The 24676-nt window shown below is 43.5% G+C and overlaps 1 protein-coding gene across 1 annotated transcript in view; it reads right to left on the reverse strand.

Annotated features, from left to right (window-relative positions):
- LOC126474213 (aminopeptidase N-like) overlaps positions 1-24676 on the reverse strand; it is a 163637-nt gene that overhangs the window by 75392 nt on the left and 63569 nt on the right. The window contains exons 3-5 of the mRNA XM_050101677.1: positions 22641-22824; positions 7730-7836; positions 6755-6910 (exon numbers count right to left, since the gene is read on the reverse strand). Of these exons, the coding sequence (XP_049957634.1) occupies positions 6755-6910; positions 7730-7836; positions 22641-22824 (447 nt within the window). The remainder of the gene's footprint in view (positions 1-6754; positions 6911-7729; positions 7837-22640; positions 22825-24676) is intronic.

Here is a 24676-nt window from a genome sequence, read left to right on the forward strand (position 1 = left end):
GAATGCGATCACTAACGTGCTCCTCTGGGACATCAAACACTCCCCTGATTCGATGGGTCGAGCTTCGTCTTGCATGAACCACATGTTGTCGTAAGCAGGGTCATTTTGGATAATGGGTATGAAATCATGCTTCAAAAATTTCTCGTACCCCTTCGGCAGTCACCGTGCCACCAAGGAATATAGCACCAACTATTCCATGACTGGACATTGCACAACACACAGTAACCCGTTGAGGGTGAAGAGACTTCTCGATAGCGAACTGCGGATTCTCAGTCCCCAAATGCGCCAATTTTGATTATTGACAAACCCATTCAAATGAAAGTGGGCTTCGTCGCTAAACCATACTAATTCCCATCATGTGCAGCGGCCAACCGTCCAGTGTGAACTTCCTAATGCAAACCGTGCAGGACGTACGACGATCTCGCCATTTTCGAAAAAACTGCATAAAAACAGAAAATGATTGACGTCTCCTACTTTTCTTTCTGGAATGCGTAGGAATAATGGTTGATACACATTGTTACCAGAAAATTGGAATATATATTGTTTCTTATCAGCGACTTTCTTGTATAGCCCAGCATTGATCTCTACATGGCTCTCTGTGCTGTCCTAAGTTTCCCTTTTGTAAATGAGTTCAGTGTCCATGTCTCGCAGCCATACGTCATCACAGGAGGAATGCATTGATCAAATACTGCTTTCTTCAAATTTACTGGCATTTTTGATCTGAACACTTTTGAATTCTTCCCAAATGCTTGCCAGCCAAGCTTGATGCGTCGATAGACTTCTGGCCTTATGTCTCCCTTCATATTTATAATCTGGCCAAGGTAGACATCCGGTCTGTGACGAAGGTTAATGACATCTAAGAGACAGTAGGTTCCTTGAAACGGCAGTGGGCTGGCCACGTCGCAAGAAGAAAAGACAACAGATGGACGAAGCTAGTACTGGAGTGGAGTCCGAGGGAGCACCGGAGGCCTAGAGGAAGACCACCAGACAGATGGGACAAAGACATCAAGAAGACCGCTGGTAACACCTGGCAGAGAATTGCCCAAGACCGTCCCACTTGGAGAAGACTGCTGAAAGCCTACCTGAATCCACGACTCGAAGAGGCCACATCATTTAATGATTGAATTGCAGATGATGATGATGATGATGATTAGAAACTTCAATACCTGCCTTTAAATTTGACTTAGAGGAAAGATGAAAACATTATATATAAATATTTTCTGAATGATAAGTGTTGAAAATTAATCTCTGAATACATTCAGATCAATTTATAAGGAAATTTACGTAAGAGCACACCGCTCCGGTTCAATAAATCAATGATGTTCATGCTGTGTGTTTCACAATCACATACATCAACAGAAGAAACTCTCTACTACATTTCATTGTATTACTCTTAAATGTTCTACACATGAACTACATCACTCTATTATTGTTATTAGTATTACTACTACTATTTTTATTGTGCACTGCTATAAGAACAACAGTGAAGGATAGTTTCAAAATGATGCTTCTCAAGATGGAAAGGTTGTGATTTCTCTGCCACTTTGGTGCAAGTCATCGGTTCCCGTTGAAGACGTAATTTTGAACATATGACTGCTTTAGAGAACAGTACGGAGAATTTTTTACTTAGATCAGAAACAGTGTTCCTGCTGTTACTGTTCATCTCCGGATTGGGATCCGACGATAAATATGAGGTCTGTATAGGAAAGAAGACTACAGTTGTTTCTGTAAGCACAGAAACAAAAACATAGTCGAAAAACTGTATCTACAATAGAGAAATGTAATCGAAGAGATTAATGTTAAAAAAAGTCTCACTGGGTAAGTGTTCGTCACCATCTCCAGCCAGTTATCTGAAGGTCGCTGCAAAAGAGCATGTCTGTGATCAACAACTGAAATACAAATAATTCTACGACCTTCGTTACAATCTACAGGTAAGATACTGGCGTACATGTGCTAGTGCGTGTGTGTGTGTGGTGGGATGATAACGCCTTCTTACATTACGGCAGTTTGTTGATTTCAGATTAAATGGTCACCCATTATTACGACTTAGTTCCCGCTAAGGGAAGCCATTTTCTGAAGTGATGGTGTCATATGTAAAATTTTTTGAGTTTTATGAAGTTCGGTTGTTAAGAAAAATTTTACATAGGTTGATAAGACAAACATGTAAGTGTTGACGTATCAGATACATTCTTCCACGCTAGTACGATGTCGTTATATTGGCTTGGCCGTCATTCGTCAAGGTTAGTCAATATGAAAATAGTAACTACTATTCATAAAAGGTGCCAGATACCATCTACCCCCTACTGCCGTACTACTGAAACCGAGTTCCCTGCAGTTCTTGACAACTGTCGCTACGAACTGGATGTAATGACATTATATAAGAGCTGACCTGGAGACTAGTCCACTTATAAATGGATGATTCTTACGAAGACCGCTTGCAATAGTGACCGAAATGTTGGTCCAGGTAACAAAATGGAAAGTACCGACTCGAAGGTCTTACAGCTGATGAGATGATTAATATCATAATCAGTACCAGCGGTGTTAAAAGCTATTTAAATCGCTAATACTCAAGAATGCCGCACAGCATTATGGAGATCTTGTTGAACTGCACAGAGAATTTGATTGCCAAATTTGGTACATACCACAAAAGTCTCTGATCGCAAATATTTGTTTATTCAGTTACCGATTTCAGTCATTGTGATCATCTTCATATTGATCTACTTCAAGAAGATAGCAAAATAAGTGAATAAAACACATGGCCATACATGGCATCGTCACATAGAATAAAATCAAAGTGTTCAAATGTTTGTGAAATCGTATGGGACTTAACTGCTAAGGTCATCAGTCCCTAAGCTTACACACTACTTAACCTAAATTATCCTAAGGACAAACACACACACACCCATGCCCGAGGGAGGACTCGAACCTCCGCCGGGACCAGGATAAAAATCAAGATAAAATAGTAACTATTCATTACCCGTAATGGCTAGACGTTGATGGAGTGTTCGTTTTGTACTATACATCATTTTACTCTATGTGACGATCCCATTTATGGCTATATATTTAATTTACTGTTAGCTTCATGAAGACAGATCAGTCTGAAGATGATCGCAAGGATTGAACCAACAATTGAATAAAGAAATATTCGTGACCAGAGACTGTTGTGGTATTTACGGAATTTCGTAACATTGGATTCCTGTCACCTTTATAGTGAGTACATCAGCCCTCATCAATTTGGGAGTGAATTGGCTCTGGTATCGACCTTAGTTGACCGTAGATTTCTTGAGCAGAGGTATGTTCCCCTGATTGGGAAATGTACAGAAGTACTGTCATATTACAGTCACATCCGTTTCTACAGAACGTATTGTGAATTTATGTGGCCTACGAGTGGCAGTAACAGTTTCAATCATCATGTCGAAAAAAAAAATCGAGCTACAACCATCAAACGAGGTATTAATCCTTTTCTACACCCCTCAATTCAACTAATTTGCTGATTTTCCCACCGAATGATGACTCAACGTAGTCCCTAGTTGTTGAAGTCTCTGATTGGCTGTTCAGGAGACGTGCCGCCTTGAACATTGCCTTGTAGACATTCTGATGATCAAACGAACCTTTTGTGGTTTCAGAGACGTTTTTAAGCTTCAAACCTGTGATGTATATATGCGAACTGAGGTGACGAATAAAAATTTGTACCTTGGCCGGGATTCTAACCCAGGTCTCCCATTCACGGGGCAGATGCGCTAACAGCTTCGCCACCCTGGCACAGTGGCTTTGCATAACTTCACGGACTACCCTAGCACTTCTCCCTCCTCAGTCCAAATTTTCAGAAGCACGGGACAAGGGTTCGAACCTGGTCTCGATAAAAATTTTATTCCTCGTTACAGTGTATATCATAGATGTTTGAGATTTGAAAATGTCTCTGGGACAAAATAAGTTTCATTTAATGAAAGCACCTACACCTTGGTTTCAGGGAGAATTCACCGCTTTGCTCGAAGCTGATGTGCTTTACCAGTAAAGCTGCAGAGCCTCTGCAGTGCAGTTCAAGTTTAAGGGGAGTACCAAGTGGGCTGAAGCACGAATGGCAATTTGGATTGAGTATGGAGGCGTGACAGGGTATTCCGTGCAGTTGCACAAAGCCACTGTGCCGTAGTGGTTAGTGCATCTGTCTAGTGAGCGGGAGACACGGGTGGGAATCCCGGCTTTAATACAAATTTCCATTCGTCTCTTCCGTCTGCATACATACATCATTCTGGAAATGACTGCCACGTAATGGTTCACTTGACCGAGGAAAGAGGAAATAGTCACGCTTTTCAATTAATCTTCATAGAACTTTGCTGTCTCTGACAGAATTAGCATGTCATCGACAAACCTCATAAGTTATTATTACTTTTTGTTGAACTTTAACTCACTCTACAAATTTTTCCTTCGCTTTCTTGAAGACTGAATAAGATGTGGAATAGACTTTCATCTGCCGTCTTCGTTCCTTCGACCCTTACAACGTATGTCATCCCTGTTAAACTGATAATTTCACTACGTGGCTTCAACATTCTTTATTTCTTTAAAACCATAAATTATATGAATTTACGAGGGTTGTCCAGAAAGTAAGTACCGATCGGTTGCGAAATGTAAACCATTGGGAAAATCCGCTAAAGTTTTGCACGCATGTGTTGGGCAGTGTCTCTAATATGCCCGTCGATCGTATCGCGTCGCTCTTTTCAGTTTTGAGCGAAAAGTGAGCACGTAAAGATGCGTAGGGAATCACGTCTCCCTGTAAGTATGAGGGCCCGGTTAGAGATTTCGCCTGCGTCATGCAGCCCACATAACACAACTGTCGAGCAGTTCCTTCTTCATGCCAATTTCTCGGCCGCACACTGCAGGGGCAATGAAGACGCTCCTGCAGTGTTTCCAACGAGAAGTGATTGATCACCCACAATACAGTCCGTAACTGGCGTCCCCTGAGTCTCATCTCTGCTGACAAGAACCGCTGGCTATGAAGACAAAATTTTTCCACAGACGACGAGCTGCAGACCAGTGCAGATAACTGGCCAAAAGCACAGGCGGCTGCTTTCTATGACGAGGATATTGGAAAGTTGTTACAACACTACGACAACACTCGAAGTTGGAACGGCGAATATGTAGAGAAGTAGGTGGAAGGTGTACCTAACTGTTGCAAATAAAACGTTTGTTATTTTCACTGTGGTTTCCACTACGCGGCCGATCGGAAGTTACTTTCTGGACAGCCCTCTTAGGTTTCCATCATAGACTTCTGCGGACCGAGTCTTGATGATTAAAATTCTTCCGAGAGTTGTTCCGCGTCATTGTATAAAATTCTTTAATTATAAGATTTAAATCATCGTTTCGACCGTACTGCAACAGCCTTCCTCAGGGCAATACTGATTTTGGTGGATAAGAGATGATTCTATTCATTGTACAATCATGCTGATAAATTAAGGATAATGCTGATACATGATGAAACAACGCTCTGGTGGGCGGTTTGCGGGTTTAAATCACCTCGGGGTATGACCATGCGGTGCATCTGACCTGCGGTCGTCGCACGGTGGCGCTGGCAGCAGTCCACATACGCAGAGGTGTGTTGGTACATGTCAGAGCACGGTGCAGCGAGTAAGTGTGCAGACGTTTTCAGACGTACTAATGGTGACTTTCTGTTGAGAATGGCTCAAAGGCCACATATTGATGACGTTATGAGGGGTAGAATATTAGGGCGACTGGACGCTGGTCAAACACAGCAGGTCGTAGCACGAGCCCACCGTGTGCCACAAAGTGTGATCTCAAGATTATGGGAACGATTCCAGCAGACAGGAAACGTGTCCAGGCGCTACAGTACGGGACGTCGACAGTGTACAACACCACGAGAAGACCGATATCTCACCATCAGTGCCCGTAGATGGCCGCGGAGTACTGCAGGTAGCCTTGCTCGGGACCTAAACCCCATCGAGCACGTCTGAGATGCTCTCGGTCGACGTATCGCTGCACGTCTTCAAACCCCTACGACACTTCAGGAGCTCCGACAGGCACTGGTGCAAAAATGGGAGGCTAAACCCCAGCAACTGCTCGACCACCTGATCCAGAGTATGCCAACCCGTTGTGCGGCCTGTGTACGTGTGCATGGTGATCATATCCCATATTCATGTCGGGGTACATGCGCAGGAAACAGTGGCGTTTTGTAGCTCATGTGTTTCGGGACGGTTTTCCCAACTTATTACCAATGCCGTGGACCTACAGATCCGTGTCATGTGTGTTCTCTATGTGCTTATGGTGTTAGAGCCAGTTTTGTGTAGTGCCACGTTGTGTGGCACCACATTCTGCAATTTATGAGCATGAATGTAGATGAACGGTGTCAGCACGCCATAACCCACTATATTATAGGGCCAATAAAGTTTCAAAAATATGACGGACTAGCCTACTATATTTTAGGACCAACAAAGTTTCAAAAATGCAACGTATTGACACCGTTCGTCTAAAGTAGACACCTTTTCTCCACCAAAACGAGTCTAGCCCTGGGGAAGGTTGCTGCAATACGGTCGAAACGTTCGTTTTAAGTTTATAATTAAAGTTTTTTTCATATAATGACAGGGTACAACAACCAGAAGACTTTTAATCATCGTAGGTTTCCATCATTCTGCTAGAAATTGTCAGTGAGATAGGCCAAGTCCGGAAGTAAAGTATCAAATCTGGGGATTTCGAAAGCTTTATGTGAAGGGTTTACAAGTGGCAGCGTCACAGATGGGCCTACCTTTCGTCGATGCTGGAGGCTGGAGTGTTGGAGAGCACGGTGTAGCCGCCTGGCACGCGCACGCTCAGGGTGTAGAAGGTCTTCACAGCCGGCTCGTCGTAGCAGGGCAGCGCGGACCTCGCGAAGTTGGGCTCAAACTGCGTCGCGTATATCGCCCTGCCAACAGCACAACGCAGTCACACGCTGGAAGCTACATCCGTCATCACTTTTTTGTGCCGAACCACACAACAAAAATGGGTCATATGTACTGAAGAAGACATCTGGGAGACTGGACGATGCTTGGAAGGTTGGGACCCCAGAATGAATTTTCACCTGTAGCGGAGTGAGCGCCGATGTGTAACTTCATGGCAGATTAAAACTGTGTACCGCACTGGGACTCGGATATGGGACCTTTGCTTTTGAAGGGATTGTGCCCTACTGACTGGGCTATTTAAGCACAATACAGTACTAGACCTCACAGTTTCACTTCTGCCACTGCCCTTCACAAAAGAAGGAGAAATGTCATAGATTCGAGTCACAATCCGGCACATAGTTTTAATATACCAGGTAGTTTCACTTCACAGATGACTGTATTTTTTAAAAGGAAGCTTCACCAACGTCGATTCGATAGGCTGTAGTTTGTTATGAAACAAAACAAACATGCATTGATCATTGAAGACTTAGTACCATAGGAAATATTTAATTCCAACTATAGGTTCCTTATTCCCAGGTACACCGTCTGTATATTTTGATCTCTCTTTAGAGTAGCCCGGCCATTTCTATCGTTCCAGCAAACGTGTAGAACGATCATGACCTCAGTTGACACATCGCATAAAAATGTCTTGTTCGTTTAACTGTGCTGAGCAACATCCAAAGTTCCTTGTAGGTCAGGAATGGGAAACTAGATTGCAGGAGCTCTAGGCTGCACATTAACTGGCCTGTGGACAGCACAAGTGGCGCGTGGATGTACTGTACTTACTGAACTGCTGTACTCACTTTTCCTGGCCGTTCTCCAGGTAGTCGTATCGAGCGAAGCCGTCCTCCCTGTAGCCGATTTCGCCGCTGAAGTCCACCTCCAGCGTGATGCTGCTACCCGAGGTCAACTAAAACACGAGAAACGTAAAGTGCGCAGTTCTGTTTTCCTTTTTATCACCGCTGCGTTTACTTTCGCAATCTGCTACCTAGAACACGTAGCCGGGTGTAGAGGCAAAAAATGGTTCAAATGGCTCTGAGCACTATGGGACTCAACTGCTGAGGCCATAAGTCCCCTAGAACTTAGAACTACTTAAACCTAACTAACCTAAGGACAACACACACATCCATGCCCGAGGCAGGATTCGAACCTGCGACCGTAGCGGTCGCGCGGTTCCAGACTGTAGCGCCAGAACCGCTCGGCCACCAGCGGCCGGCTGTAGAGGCAAAAATTACAAAAAGAGTAGAATTACTTTTAAAAGACAATGCAGTTTCGTTTCTGTACCCTCACTGGAATTGTTAAAATCGGAATTAAGACGAATAAATTTCTTTATTTTAGAGATTATGGCTCTGAGCACTATGCGACTTAACTTCTGAGGTCATCAGTCGCCTAGAACTTAGAACTAATTAAACCTAACTAACCTAAGCACATCACACACATCCATGCCCGAGGCAGGATTCGAACCTGCGACCGTAGCAGTCGCTCGGTTCCAGACTGTAGCGCCTAGAACCGCACGGCCACTCCGGCCGGCTTTAGAGATTACCGACTAATCTTACGATTAATTTCAACTTCAACTTTAGGGTAAAATCTGTTCAGGCCCCACTCAGTTTCTGCGTATGGATCGATAACTATATTATACGCTTTCTTTTGGTGGTCCAGACCATTCACTGACGTTTGCCGAAAAGCACTGTACTAAGATAAAAACAAAGAAGGTACGTAAAAATTAACTAACAGTGAGGTCAGAGCAACGTAGGCGATGTCGAATCTAGTAAAAATCGCCCGATAACCATACATCGGAAACGCAGCTTACTTGTTCTGATAAAGAATGCAGTTACTTGTTAAATAGCCCAAGGTGAGCAGTCTGAGCTTGGCAGAGGTCCAATTGCTATACGTGATTGTTTTTCGCAGACATGAAGTTTCTGTGATAGAGTGTGAAGATTGACAATTAAATCAAATACGCTGGAAGTGTCCTTACACGGTTTATTTGTTAATCTGATAAGGTGCACTACACAACAGCTGTGGAGGAAGGTGATCAACAAGTGGTTTTGTAATGCACAATGTCTTTAGCAACATAATCGTACAATGGAAGCGTTGAACCAGTGTCAATGGTTAATACTTCTACCACCGGTAAACATCAGAGAAAGCAAACACAAAAAATCGGGCATTTTCAAGGCCTATAATTGTGACGAGTTCATTAAAGATTGAAGTACTATCAAGAGAAAGGCAAATATAACTGTCAGACACGTGTAACAACACTCATGGGACATTTAGTCATTGCAAGAAACAGAGAGGGTATACGACTGAAGACCAATAATGAAAGCGATGAGCCGGCCGCGGTGGCCGTGCGGTTCTGGCGCTGCAGTCCGGAACCACGGGACTGATACGGTCGCAGGTTCGAATCCTGCCTCGGGCATGGGTGTGTGTGATGTCCTTAGGTTAGTTAGGTTTAAGTAGTTCTAAGTTCTGGGGGACTTATGACCTAAGATGTTGAGTCCCATAGTGCTCAGAGCCATTTGAAAGCGATGAAGATGATATAAGAAAGCCTCACGAACAATATGGTAGTGCTAGCATTGGAAGACCTGATATAGACATTAAGTCAACATGTATCACAGACAAAAAAACATTTACATTTTAATAACTTAGTGTTATGTCAGTGCACGAACCACCTAATGTTGATTTTACCCTAAATACGCCAAATAATTATCATAACCAAAACTTAAAGATTGTATTGAGAGACTTGGACTGTCAAAGTGTCAATTGGGGACGTAACTCAGCTGTTGAAAATGGGTAGGAACTAGGGAGTTACGCAGAAAGAGAGGAACTGCAGCTTATTTTTTATCCTAAATTAAGACCATCATTTAATAATGATGAGGGTATAATCCTGACAACATCTCCATTACTGAGAACATCGCTTCTCATGTTACAAAAATAGCAAAAGAACTTTTCCCAGAACAAAAGATCTCCCTGCCTCTTATACAGCTTCTGGAGTTATCAGAGTAGACTGTTTTGCCTTCAAGAAAGCGAAATGGAAGGCTTTCAGAAAACAACTGGTTTTCGAAGTTGAAAGCATAGAGGCAGACGCAGAAAACTACAATTAATTTGTTGATTTTCAAAGATAACGTCAAGGAGGTACATTGAAGGGTCAAAGAAACTGGTATAGGCATGCGTATTAAAATACAGAGATATTTAAACACGCAGAATACGGTGCTGCGGTCGGCAACACCTCTATAAGACAAGTCTCTGGCGCAATTGTTCGGTTACTGCTGCTGCAATGGCAGGTTATCAAGATTTAAAAGTGTTTGAACGTGGTATTATAGTCGACGCACAAGCGACGGGACACATCATCTCCGAGGTAGCGATGAAGCGGGGATTTTCCCGTACGATCATTTCACGAGTGTTCCGTGAATACTAGGAATCCGGTAAAACGTCAACTCTCCGACATCACTGCAGCCGGAAAAAGATCCTGCAAGAATGGGACCAAAGACGACTGAACAGAATCGTTCAACGTGACAGAAGTGCAACCCTTCCGCAGATTGCATTGCTCGGCCATCAACAAGTATCAGCGTGCGAACCATTCAACGAAGCATCATCGATATGGGCTTTCGGAGACGAAGGCCCACTCGTGTACCCTTGATGACTGCACGACACAAAGCTTTAAGCCTCGCCTGAGCCCGTCAACACCGACATTGGAGATGATGGAAACATGTTGCCTGGTCGGACGAATCTCGTTTCAAATTCTATAGAGCGGATGGACATGTACGGGAATGGAGACAACCTCATGAATCCATGGAACAAGCATGTAAACAGGGGTATGTTCAAGCTGGTGGAGGTTCTGTAATGGTGTGGAGACGTGTGCAGTAGGAGCGATATGGGTCCCCTTATACGTCTAGATACGACTCTGACAGATGACACTTACGTAAGCATCCTGTCTGATCACCTGAACCCATTCCTGCCCATTGTTCATTCCGACAAACTTGGGTAATTCCAGCAGGACAATGCGACACCCCACACGTTCATAATTGCTATAGAGTGGATCCAGGAATACTCTTCTGGGCTGAAACACTTCCGCTGGCCACCAAACGTCCCAGACATGAACATTATTGAACATATCTGGATGCCTTGGAACGTGCTGTCAGAAGAGATCTCCACCCCCTCGTACTCCTACTGATTTATGGACAGCCCTGCAGGATTCATTGTGTCATTTCCCTCCAGCATTACTTCAGACATTAGTCGAGTCCATGTTACGTCGTGTTGCGGCACTTCTATGTGCTTGCGGGTGTCCTACACTATCAGGCAAGTGTACCAGTTTCCTTGGCTCTTCAGTGTATATTCCAAGTGGATGTAGAACCCAGTTTACATCTGGCCTTGACGCAAGTTCACAAGATTTCTTTGTCGACTATCGTAGCAAGTACAAAGCAGATCCTTCTCAGCACATACGACTGAGGTGGGAGAAAAACTACTCTGAAACAAAGCTGAAGAAAGGAAGAAGCGATAAGCTGAATTACTATCCTATCTGGACATGAAACAGAACAGTCGAAGAGCGTGAAAGCTGATAAAAAAATCTTGATCCTACGAGTCCGCCATTGAGTGCAGTCGTCGCTCTGAACCAGACTGCTCAGCAGCTGCTACTGAATGGAAAGACAAGACAGATGGCGAAAAGATTGAATCTCAGGCGAAACGTAGATGGGGGGAGCGAATCTACAAAAGCTCCATTCTCACATGAGGAACTGGAAAGAGCAGCGCGAGAACAGAAAGCAAATAAAGCAGCAGGCTATGACAACATACAAATTGAACAAATAAAGCGGTTTTGTCCAAAACCTAATGAAAGACTAGTAAGGATGATGAACAGATGTTGGTAAACGTTTCAGATTCGCAAACTGGGGAGGAAAGCCAAGTAGTAGCATAGCATTACTAAAGCCTGGCAAAGAGCCGATCGAGCGAAAAAATTTTCGTCATATTTCCTTGACCTACCACCTACAAACGTTATTCGCAAGAATTTGTCGAGAATAGCAACGAAAATCAGTGCAAAATATATCGCTGAATAAGCTAGTTTCGGACTGACGGTACCTAACGGTTACGGCTGCAGAGTTGCTCTTCTAAACAGCATCTTCTACGAGCAACCCAGAGCGTGTTTACCAGCGGTTACTCGTACTTTAGATACTTGGGCTATGCACGACTCTGTTTAAAAAGAATAGCTCGAGCAGTCAAATAGTCTAGGCTTTGGTAGAGTTGGGTGTTAATGAAATATACAGAAATACAAAATAAAAATTAAATGACAAATGTTGATCGTGTTAGGACAGCAACCAGCCACAAATTTACTTTGAGTTCCTTTATTCAAAGGAACTCAAAGTAAATTTGTGGCTGGTTGCTGTCCTAACACGATCAACATTTGTCTTCAAAAACAGCCACGGTCTCCAAAATGTCATCATATGACAAAATTGCAAAAATTAAATGATCAATTTAATAACAAGGATTCTATTATAACGTCTGCAATGAATGTACACGACAGAGAATTATGTTGAATAGTGTTTATTCAGGAAAGGACATCTCAAGTAAACGGGAAGTGGTCCTACGAACAATAAAGACAAAAATACACTTATCACGAGTTTGTTTGCGTGGCCATCCTCCGCAGCAAGCACAGTTTTCTTGCAGTACTTTATTTTATTTTCCCAGACGGTTTCGCCTTTTGTCCTTTTAAGGCATGATCAGTGAGATCTATAATGGTTATTCGCAGGTCATAAAATAGTTCAATTCCAGCTTTTTATGAAAATAAGTGATTACTTAGTGTTCTTCCTGTTTTTAGTTGGCATCGGTGTTTCCTCTCACCTGGTCACGTGCATGATTTTTGTGTTCCGAACATTTTTCTTCCCAATTTTCATTTTGTTTGCACTTGTTGTTTTGGTGCACTATTAGTCTTCTGCCAGTATTATAGACGTAACACTAACATACACACAACTACTTCGAGCTCACTGTGTTACTCATCCTGTTTGGTTTGTTTACATATTTGTACATGTTGCCAGCCTATCGAAGTGTATAAACTCCTGTTGTTGAAGTATGGTAGCGGCTGTTCACTGTTCAGAATCAGTTACCTACACTATCGAATACCACTCGTTACCACAGGCAGGACTGCCTCCTTCAAGTACAACGTAAAAGCTTCCAGAATCGCTCCCTTGAGCTCTTCACTCGTGAAGTCCCAGTCTCCACTCGACTCCCATAGTGTTCCACTACCGTCTGATTTTCCATTGGCTGAAGACCGTCCCCATCGAAAATACATCGTTCTTAAGTACAGACATCATCTGACTCACTTGACTACTTCAAGGAGTAAACTGGTATATTAGACACTCAGACGATTCACGATAAATACAAATAAAGTTTTGTCGATAAGCAAATAACCCAGTATTCTCGCGCAAGTACGCTTACGATAAATGACAACAGATTGTCGTTAATATTGTTTAAACAATTATTTAGATCAGCTTGTCGGGAGCGTCTTTTGACGCTCTTTTACAAAGGTGGTGTCACCTAAGTTAGAATTGCATGAAGTGTTTAAAAGTTGTTAATTCAGTGGTTCATTGTGAAAATGTTTATTCGCTGTGAAATATTAACTTCTGTAATTGTAAAGATATTGAAATATTTTGCCACTGCATGCGCATCATTTTTCTGAGAGCGCAGATGTATTCAGATTTACTTTAATATTTAACTGTGAATTACTACAGATTTTTGAAGAGCTTTAAGAAGCCATCGTTCAGCTTATCACGCACACCGCAATTTTTGATGCATCTCTTGTACAAAGACCATGAGAGCTACAGCCGTCCATATTCCCAACTTTTGGATTTACCCATTTCTGGCGATGTGCTCCTTGTCTCTGCACCTGGGCTCGCCTACAGTGGTCGCGGGGTGCCCACGCCACATCGACCCGCACTCAGCCCAGCAGAAAAATCCAGCTCTCCTCAGTACCAGCCCAAGGAGGACGAATACCTTGACCATAAACTCGTGACCAGGGAAAATGTTGTAGTCAAATACTGAATCTGACTCAATACATTGAAGATGGTTTTGAAAGGAAAGTAATAACCGCAGATGTGTTTATTAACCTTTCCGCTGCGTATGATGCAGTAAATCACCAACGACTCCTCACGAAAGTCTGTGAAATAACGAAGGATATTCGACTGAGTTACATGTTAATAACCAGGGAAAAAAGTAGATGGAGAAACCAAACGAATGGATTACCACAAGGGGGCGTTCTTTCCCCTAACCTGTACAATACGTAGACAAATAACCAGCCACACCAGCCAGAAATAAAAATATTAGTGTATGCAGACTTCAACGATGAGCAAGCGAACAACGACAGTAACATGACACATCTCACTGAGAGTATTGCCAAAAGTGTCTGCTCAGATCTCATCTCACCACATTTTCTGTAAGTGCGTGTGAGGTGAAGTGGTGAGCGGAAATTGATGAAAAACTGAGCGAAAGCAATCCACTAAATAGTAGTTGATTGAGACACCAACCAGGTACACGAAACAGGACGGAAAATGTTAAGTACAGAAACGTACATAACCTCTACCCTCGAAACAGCTATCCACAAACATGCAATAATTTTCTTCAGGCTAGTTTGCAGATGACATGCGGTCAAAAAAAAACGACGAAAACGAGCACTAGAATCGATGTACAATAATACAGTTCAATTAGCGATGTAGTTTTAAAGTGAGCGTCCAAAGCAAAACGAAGCAAACTGCAAATATTGTATTTCCTAGGCCCACAGTAGTTAAAGTATTACAAATGTGATCTTATACTGTACAGAAATAAAGAATTTAACCCACAGAAGATGACACATTGGTGTCGAAACGTGTCTGGGGAAATATAAAAATAAATTAATTGTGTTTGCATAAGGCTGATTTCCAAAACAACCCAGTTTTTAATATTATACTTAAACTAACTGGATCAACATGAAGGGCGTAGTGTAAATTTCTTCCATCATCGGTAATGGGACTGTTTTGTAGATGGATAACGCGCAGTACCTGTATGAGAGACGTCTTTCCGCTCCAAACAAGTAGACGTCGCTTTAAATGAGACGGTCAAGATTGTCGTCGAACGCCTGAGGCGTACGTCTGTCCACACAATATACTCACTTGAGGCCATAGCGCCACAAAATATCAGACAGAAAGTAGCCAGTGAAACAGAGAGGAAAAAACAGCAAACCCCACCAAAGTAAATTGTTCCAACTCGTTCGAAGTCAAGGAAGAGCTTTATAAAACGGACAGTATTGCTAGAAGGCGAACCTGAGATCCGCCGTCTCTCTTTATGGTTGGAGTCTCTGCAAAATATAAGCCTGCATCCTGAAGAGGAAATCACACAAAACAAGGGCAGTAGCTACAATATAGTACATGGGAGGGTATGAGTAGATCTGATGCGAAGTAAACGTGGTTATATGGGGCTACTCTGAAAGAGACCATTGTGAATGCGGAGAAACGTAGGTGCCCAAGAATGGAGACTGTTTGACAGCGGAAGATTTGTTTTTATGGAATCACGAGGCCATTAAAGCCACAGAGCTTTCGAAGAAGAGACTACAGATGTTTTCATCTGGACACGGAAAGTAAAGCAAAGTAAGCTTACATCTAAGAACTGTGAGCTTTAAGTCTCAATAACGTACAGAAAATATGATTGAACTTTTATTCTAATAACAAAATATGAAAGTTTAGCTTATACACTGGCAAAAAATATAAAAAATTTAAACATTTTCGTTTTCTGAAATACGATTTGTAAAGCAAAAGTTCGAATGGTTCAGATGTTGTTGGCACACCGTGAAGCGAACATCTAACACTGTGAAAATTTGTGGCTCTGAGCACTATGGGACTTAACATCTGAGGCCATCAGTCCCCTAGACTTAGAACTACTTAAACCTAACTAACTTCAGGACATCACACACATCCATGCCCGATACAGGATTCGAACCTGCGACCGTAGCAGCAGCGCCGTTCCGGACTGAAGCGCCTAGAACCGCTCGGCCACAACGGCCGGCGCAATAGTTCGAAATTTATATCTGGAGATCACTACAGTGTTAACATCAGAAGTTATAGGCTGACCTACTCAAAAATTCGTGGTGGGTGACAAATGATTGTCGGAGGCTCAGCAGTTGTTGCACCAGCCCTTGACGTGATTGACTTCAGTGCTCTCGTCGCAGACTGACTGCCGTTTTGTGTCGTGGCTCAACAACGGTGCTTACTCAACTAAAGGTTGTCTTGCAGTTTACACTCAACTCGACGTTCCTTGCTCTGATTGTCAGGGTTTAGTCTCTGCCACCGATATAGCTCACTTTGTTATGTCATATGAGGGAATATGCCAGATATTGCTTTCGTCGGTTACGCCAGTTTGTTTGGTGTCAGGAAACCTTCATCAGTCGCCGTTAGTCTCTATTGTTGCATTAGAGCGGCCAACTGCGCAAATCGACCACTATAATTCCTATGTGGACCACAACGCACTTACTATCCGAGTTCTTCGGTGAATGTTTGTTTGTTAGAACAGATACCATACGTCAATATTAAAGCGAGACTTAAAAGCGTAAGTACTTTTCTTCCTTTGTAACATCTGAACAGTTCATTTGCCCTTTGTAGCGAAACGGCTCTGTAAATTCCGTACATATGGTACGGATTATGTTTGCCAAATGTTGCTTTAGATCGTCAAATACAGTATTTAATTGCTGCCAATGATACAGTGAATTTAGCCAACAACGAACCGTGGTTTTTTCGGCGTGTTCACATAGCTTCATAAATACACCCAAGCTTCATCAGAAAAAAATGCGCAGTTCGCGAGCGATCTTCCATCAGGCATGTGCGGAAACAGCCAGCTGCAGTACTAATGGTGATCTGGGGAAACAGGAAGAAGAAGATTTAGGAACAGCTGTAAGATTGGGAAGAAACTGTGAGAGGTTATTGAATGAAATTTAATGTCAACAAATGTGAGACACTGGCTACAACTAGAAAGAAAGATAGACCAATCAACGGAATAAGGATTGGCGGTGGACTATTGAAGAAGGTGAAAAGTGTCAAGCACTTGGAAAGCGTGATACGGGAAATGGGAGAAATGAGAAAGAGATCACTGAAAGCGGTAGACAGGCAGAAGCATTCTGTTGGAGTGTTCGGAGCCTCGTTTAGGACAAAGATGTTCAACAAAAAAGCAAAGAATTAATAAGTAGAAGTTACTACGTTCCAGTACTGACCTATGGGTCTGAAACATGGGTAATAAAGAAATGAGACGTAAGAAGACTACAAGCACGTGAAATGAAGTTCTTCGGAAATAGAACAAGAGGAACAAGGAGAGATAGGTTGAAGAATGAAAGTGTAATGGAAATAGTGAAAGAGGAACCCTTGCAGAGCAGGACAGAAAAATCAAGGCTAAGATGGAATGGACACATAAAGGAAATCGAAACTAACAGGATTTCCAAGAAGATGCATGAAATGGGCATGTAAATGAAACGACCAAGAGGAAGACGAAAGGATAGAGGGCTGAAAGATGTGGATGTTAGAAAAAGAGGCAAGAGTAAACACTGAAAGATGGTGGGAAAACAGAACTAGATGGTGAGCTTCTGTTGCAAACAGACCCAGATTGGGGCTGAAACTGTCCAATGTAAAGAGCTGAAGAAGAGGTGCTGACTTCGAACAACAGTATTTGAACTGATCAGTTGATGCAGTACCGTTACTTTAAGACTTCCGTTTGAGTCTGTATACAACAGAAACCACTGTGACAGCGGCCTTAAGTGGTGAATGACGCAGTGATACTACTAATTATACTACTAATTCGACTCGTTCGGTTGAAACAGACACGCCACTTAACACAGTGCACGAGGGAGGAGCCGGAGAATATGCGGTGATCGGACCCGGCCTGTGGGGATACTGGTTGCGCGCAGCGCCAGAGACAGTGCTGCCTCTATGTGTGAAACATCCTGCGTTGACCATACACTGCACACATGATTACAGCCATGATGTCACACTGTGCACATATCCATAATTCACGACTTTCCCACAAAAGCCTCTAGAGGTTATAAACGGGAACTGTAAACTACCCAGTGTTTTTTGGTTTGTAATGCAGCCAGAATTAATAATCGATCAATCAGTTGACAGGTAAGAACCGTTTGGGAGTGAGCAGCCCACAGCTGCATCCATAATTTTCCTATCAAGTACATTTCGAGTTCCTTGAAAATCCAATCGCGATTTAAATCATTAACGTAATTTCCTTGGGAAAAGAAACTCAATGACAATGATTTTTCACCTGCTGAGGAACCTAAATCTGAAAACAGATTTTGGGTGAAGTTATTTTAAGAGGAGTAGATAATTTATTTAAAATGACGGCAACTGTTAAAAATTATACAACTTTTCCAGAATCGTCCTTCTTCCTCTTGGAGTCGTAGGGACACGGCGAGAACCGCATCTCTGGCGGTTGTACTGAGTTGTTGTTGTTGTGGTCTTCAGTCCTGAGACTGGTTTCATGCAGCTCTCCATGCTACTCTATCCTGTGCAAGCTTCTTCATCTCCCAGTACCTACTGCAACCTACAACCTTCTGAATCTGCTTAGTGTATTCATCTCTTGGTCTCCCCCTACGATTTTTACCCTCCACGCTGCCCTCCAATACTAAATTGGTGATTCCTTGATGCCTCAGAACATGTCCTACCAACCGATCCCTTCTTCTGGTCAAGTTGTGCCACAAACTCCCCTTCTCCCCAATCCTATTCAGTACCTCCTCATTAGTTATGTGATCTACCCATCTAATCTTCAGCATTCTTCTGTAGCACCACATTTCGAAAGCTTCTATTCTCTTCTTGTCCAAACTATTTACCGTTCATGTTTCACTTCCATACATGGCTACACTCCATACGAATACTTTCAGAAATGACTTCCTGACACTTAAATCTATACTCGATGTTAACAAATTTCTCTTCCTCAGAAACGCTTTCCTTGCCATTGCAAGTCTACATTTTATATCATCTCTTTTTCGACCATCATCAGTTATTTTGCTCCCCAAATAGCAAAACTCCTTTACTACTTTAAGTGTTTCATTTCCTAATCTAATACCCTCAACATCACCCGACTTAATTCGACTACATTCCATTATCCTCGTTTTGCTTTTGTTGATGTTCATCTTATATCCTCCCTTCAAGACACCATCCATTCCGTTCAACTGCTCTTCCAAGTCCTTTGCTGCCTCTGACAGAATTACAATGTCATCGGCGAACCTCAAAGTTTTTATTTCTTCTCCATGGATTTTAATACCTACTCCGAATTTTTCTTTTGTTTCCTTTACTGCTTGCTCAATATACAGATTGAATAACATCGGGGAGAGGCTACAACCCTGTCTTACTCCCTTCCCAACCACTGCTTCCCTTTCATGTCCCTCGACTCTTATAACTGCCATCTGGTTTCTGTACAAATTGTAAATAGCCTTTCGCTCCCTGTATTTTACCCCTGCCACCTTTAGAATTTGAAAGAGCGTATTCCAGTCAACATTGTCAAAAGCTTTCTTTAACTCTACAAATGCTAGAAACGTAGGTTTGCCTTTCCTTAATCTTTCTTCTAAGATAAGTCGTAAGGTCAGTATTGCCTCACGTGTTCCAGTATTTCTACGGAATCCAAACTGATCTTCCCCGAGGTCGGCTTCTACTAGTTTTTCCACTCGTCTGTAAAGAATTCGTGTTAGTATTTTGCAGCTGTGGCTTATTAAACTGATTGTTCGGTAATTCTCACATCTGTCAACACCTGCTTTCTTTGGGATTGGAATTATTATATTCTTCTTGAAGTCTGAGGGTATTTCGCCTGTTTCATACATCTTGCTCACCAGATGGTAGAGTTTTGTCAGGACTGGCTCTCCCACGGCCGTCAGTAGTTCCAATGGAATATTGTCTACTCCGGGGGCCTTGTTTCGACTCAGGTCTTTCAGTGCTCTGTCAAACTCTTCACGCAGTATCGTATCTCCCATTTCATCTTCATCTACATCCTCTTCCAGTTCCATAATATTGTCCTCAAGTACATCGCCCTTGTATAGACCCTCTATATACTCCTTCCACCTTTCTGTTTTCCCTTCTTTGCTTAGAACTGGGTTTCCATCTGAGCTCTTGATGTTCATACAAGTGGTTCTCTTATCTCCAAAGGTCTCTTTAATTTTCCTGTAGGCAGTATCTATCTTACCCCTAGTGAGATAAGCCTCTACATCCTTACATTTGTCCTCTAGCCATCCCTGCTTAGCCATTTTGCACTTCCTGTCGATCTCATTTTTGAGACGTTTGTATTCCTTTTTGCCTGCTTCATTTACTCCATTTTTATATTTTCTCCTTTCATCAATTAAATTCAGTATTTCTTCTGTTACCCAAGGATTTCTACTAGCCCTCGTCTTTTTACCTACTTGATCCTCTGCTGCCTTCACTTGTACTGAGCCTGTATAGGAAACCTCTCTTGACAAAATAGACGTGGTCAGCTCCTGTGTTTGGCAACGGTTCTATTTTCTTTATCTTAAAAATATTTCACGTAAAAGCTCGGCTGAAGGCCACACACTGGACATTGAAGAACAACAACAGATGGATCAGATAGAACAAACTTTCAAAATTTTAGTTATTAAACAAATCAATATCCAAACTTTAATTTAAGTCAGCTGAAGGCCTTATCTTAAAACAAACTAAATTAATAGACGGCTGAAGGCCTGGCACAGTACATCAGACTAAAATGAAAATCACAATCTAAAAGCAACAGAACAGTGGTGCTCAGAAGTGTTCCAAGGGTCGGCCTGAGGAGGTAGCTCTAATGTAAGGTGAGGTGAGACAGGCAGCTAAAAGTAAGGTTAAACAATCGGATGCCAACCCGACCCAGGGTCGGCAGAAGGATCGACCAACAACCTAATCAATTCCCTTCTGCCCGGCCAACGGTACGACAACGGAAAATATCATCTGAGGACGGAGATACCAGCCGCACTACGTCTTAAAAGTGGCGTCTGAAAACAGCCAAAGCACAATAACCGCTCTTAATAAAAAAAATTGAACAAACAATTGAAAGGCTGTCGAACTACATGCCGTGACGGACAGCATCAACAAGGCGAGGAAAAACACACTGCTGGAAAACTACGCTAACGACCAGGGCAGGCAACTGGGGCGTTAACGGCCACAAGGCAGAAAAATAGCGCTGGTGCACTTCACTGATAAGTAACAACCAATTTAATAGTTAAAGACCAGACAGGAAGACGGCTACAAAATTTCGCCGACTCCAACACACCACGAACTTCGTAGCTCTCACAGTTAGCACCTCACAATCCTGCCGTGCGTGCAAGCCACCAGCAGTCCCGGCCTGACCTCGCGCGGCGGAAACTTCCTCGCTGCTCTGTCCCAACCGACTGACTGCCACACACACCACCACACGGGAATACAGCGGTCACACTAAAGCTGGTACAGCAGTACTAGTATGGACAAGCACTGCTGCTGCCACTGACCGAGGAAGTCAGCAACTCTTTATGCTAGTAACTCAGGGAGAAATAAGGCGCCACTCGATTGCGACAAGCTGTCAAAGAACAAACGGCATCGATGCGAGCTGGCCACGGCTCGACCAAAGAATAGCACTAGATAAGCCATAAAAGGTCTCACTGTTACCACGTCCTGCACTTTCAGTTTGAACTCCGAGACGGACTAGAAGCTGGAGTATTGTCACCGCCATGAATGCTTCGTGCTAAACTGATTTACCATCTTGCAATTAGTAGCAGTTTAGATGTTCATTGCCTTGAATAGAAAACATTAATGTCGCTTACATACGCACGGCATTTCGTTTGCTCAGTAAACCCAAGTCTCTCGTGCTACGACTGTAATACCGACGTCGCCAGCCATGTCGTAAGATTCACCAGAATATTCCTCTTTATTGCCTTGATCTGCTCTCTTGGTTGGCCTGATCGTAGTTCTGTATATCTAGCTGTGGTTTTAATACAAGCCTCCCTGCGTCGTTTATCGGTGTATAGGGTCAGTAAAGGCTGTCATAGTGTTTTGCTTAATTATGATCTCAAAATATATCAATATTTCTCTTATTCTTTACTTATTTCATTGGAGTTGTGGAAGGCAGGGGGTAAAAAGTAAAGTCGTCTGGCATTAATGACTGCGAGACCCCGAAGGGCAAGTTCAGCAGCCTAAGTGGAAAAGTTTTCCCTATCCTTCGCACCCACTTGCATCTTTCTTTCGCAGTGTGGGAGAGTTGTGCACGTAATCAAGTGCAGACGACTGTGATGGGTGTGTGCATAGTGTAGTCTCATGCTCTTGTTGGAGACGGTGAGAGAAGAGCTCAAGTGAAACTCGGTGCCGGCAAATAGCTTATTCCTCTCGTAGGGCACCAACGGAGCGGCCGAGCTTAACATCCCCATCCGATGGACGGATCACCATCAACAGTGTCCACTGTGGGGAGGTTTGGAATTGAATCCAGAGCGTTTGGCGCAACTCTGCAACTCCTCTCTACTGTAAAGGCAAAGGGGAAAATGTGAAAAGCGCGCAGCGCACCTGTCCAAGTAATGGCCACGCTGTGTGGCGCTTAGCTTCAGTGATCTGACGGGAATCGGTGTATCCACATCAGCAAGACCATTCACGACAGGTGGATGGGGGTGAGGAAGGGGGTGGGGGAGGGGGAGGGGGAGGGGGGTAGTCATAGTCAGTGTGTGCAAATGGAAATATAAACGGGCCCAGTTATACTAAGTCGAGGTGTCCTCACCTGCTCTGCAAGTGTGACGACCAGGAAAGCTCCCTGCTCGTAGGTGGAGCTGACGGGGCTGCCACTGGCGTCGTATGCCGTGACGGAGGAGACGCCGAGCGCGGCGTGCAGCACGATCTGCGTTGTGCTGCGCACCGCAACCACCGTCAGGTTTGTCCGGCCTTCGAAGGTGAAGCTGCTGTCCCTGTAGTGGCAACAGAGTTCTTACATCTTTGTTTACATGTATGGGGTTCAGAAAAAGTCCTTTATTGGTCGCGATCGCAATTTATTATTTTTATTGATTACTAGTTTCGGCTAAAGTTGTCAGCCATCTTCTGATCACCGACACCTACCTATGATCGCCAACCGGTAGGACACATTGTCATAAATGTTGAGCAGGCTACATAGCCCACTTTTATTACACAACTCGATGAAACATTAATGTAAAGTCACACAGACAAACAAAATGGTTCAAATGTCTCTAAGCACTAAGGTACTTAACATAAGAGGTCATCAGTCTCCTAGACCAAGAACTACTTAATCGTAACTAAGCCGGCTGGTGTGGCCGAGCGGTTCTAGGCGCTTCAGTCTGAAACCGCGCGACCGCTACGGTCGCAGGTTCGAATCCTGCCCCGGGCATGGATGTGTGTGATGTCCTTTGGTTAGTAAGGTTTAAGTAGTTCTAAGTTCTTGGAGACTGATGACCTTACATGTTAAGTCCCATGGTGCTCAGAGCCATTAGAACCATTTTTGAATCCCAACTAACCTAAGGACATCACACAGATCCATACCTGAGGTAGGATTCGAACCTGCGACCGTAGCAGCAGCGCGGTTCCTGACTGAAGCTCCTAGAACCGCTCGGCCACATCGGCCGGCTAAGACTAACAGATCGTCGCATTCACTGGGAACACCGTTACATCAGATAATCGTCACATGAGCAGAGCGAGATCACAATTAAAACACTGCCTCACTCTAGAGAAGTAACATCAGGAAACGGCACGTAAGTTTCACTGAGAGAAAAAGCTTCTCAAATTGAGCAAGTCAACAACGCATTGGTTCACCTCTGACCTTATGCAAGTAGTTATTCGGCTTCGCCTTGATTCATAGAGTTGTCGGATGCCTTTCTGAGGGATATAATCCCAGATTCTGCCCAATTGGCGCGTTAGATCGTCAAAATCTCTAGTTTGCTGGAAGGCCCTGTCCATAATGTTCCAAACGGTCTCAACTGGGAAGATATCCGGTGACCTTGCTGCCCAAGATAGGATTTACCAAGCATGGAGGCAAGCGGTAGAAATCTTGTTGAACTGTAAGCCCAGTATGGTTTGCCATGAGGGGCAACAAAACGGGGCGTAGAATATCGTCGACATATTGCTGTGCTGTAAGAGTGCCGCGCATGACAACCAAAGGGGTCCTGCTATGAAATGAAATGCCACCTTAGACCATCACTCCTGGTTATCTACGACGGGCGACAGTCAGGCTGGTATCTCACCGCTGTCTGGGGCGTCTCCAGAAGTTCCTGGAATCTTATTGGACCAAAACTGTCTTCAGTGATGAGTCCCGCTTCGTATAAAGCCCCGATGACAAGCAAAGACATGTCTGCAGACACTGGAGACGCCCTGGGCAGCAGAGGTGGACCATCGCATTATTGACTTGCTCAATTTTTGAAGGTCTTTCTCATGAACAAATCATTCAATTTTTCTGAAATTGTAATAATTCGTTTGTACATGCATATCACACTCATCGATTTCCGTCTCAATCCGATAATTCCTTCGAGGAACACTGCTTCTTTTTTTTCTTTTCTTTGCTTTCAGGCAGTAAGGCAAGCACACGCCAGTTTCTTGTGGGGGAGTTACCTCAAGTAGGTCACCGACAGCTTCGCTACGTCACAGTCTTCTCAGAGCAGCTGTTACTGGACTCTGCTTTATTCGTCGTCTCGTCCTGGTTTACGCTGAATCTGTCAGCAATGGTCAACTAAAAGTAAAAGATTTCCACACGATGTATGTGCTAGCGTACACTGTATCACCCGGAAAACTCTCAGCTTGTTCACATTATTATCA

The sequence above is a fragment of the Schistocerca serialis genome, chromosome 4, assembly GCF_023864345.2.
Source record: "Schistocerca serialis cubense isolate TAMUIC-IGC-003099 chromosome 4, iqSchSeri2.2, whole genome shotgun sequence".
NCBI lineage: Eukaryota > Metazoa > Arthropoda > Insecta > Orthoptera > Acrididae > Schistocerca > Schistocerca serialis.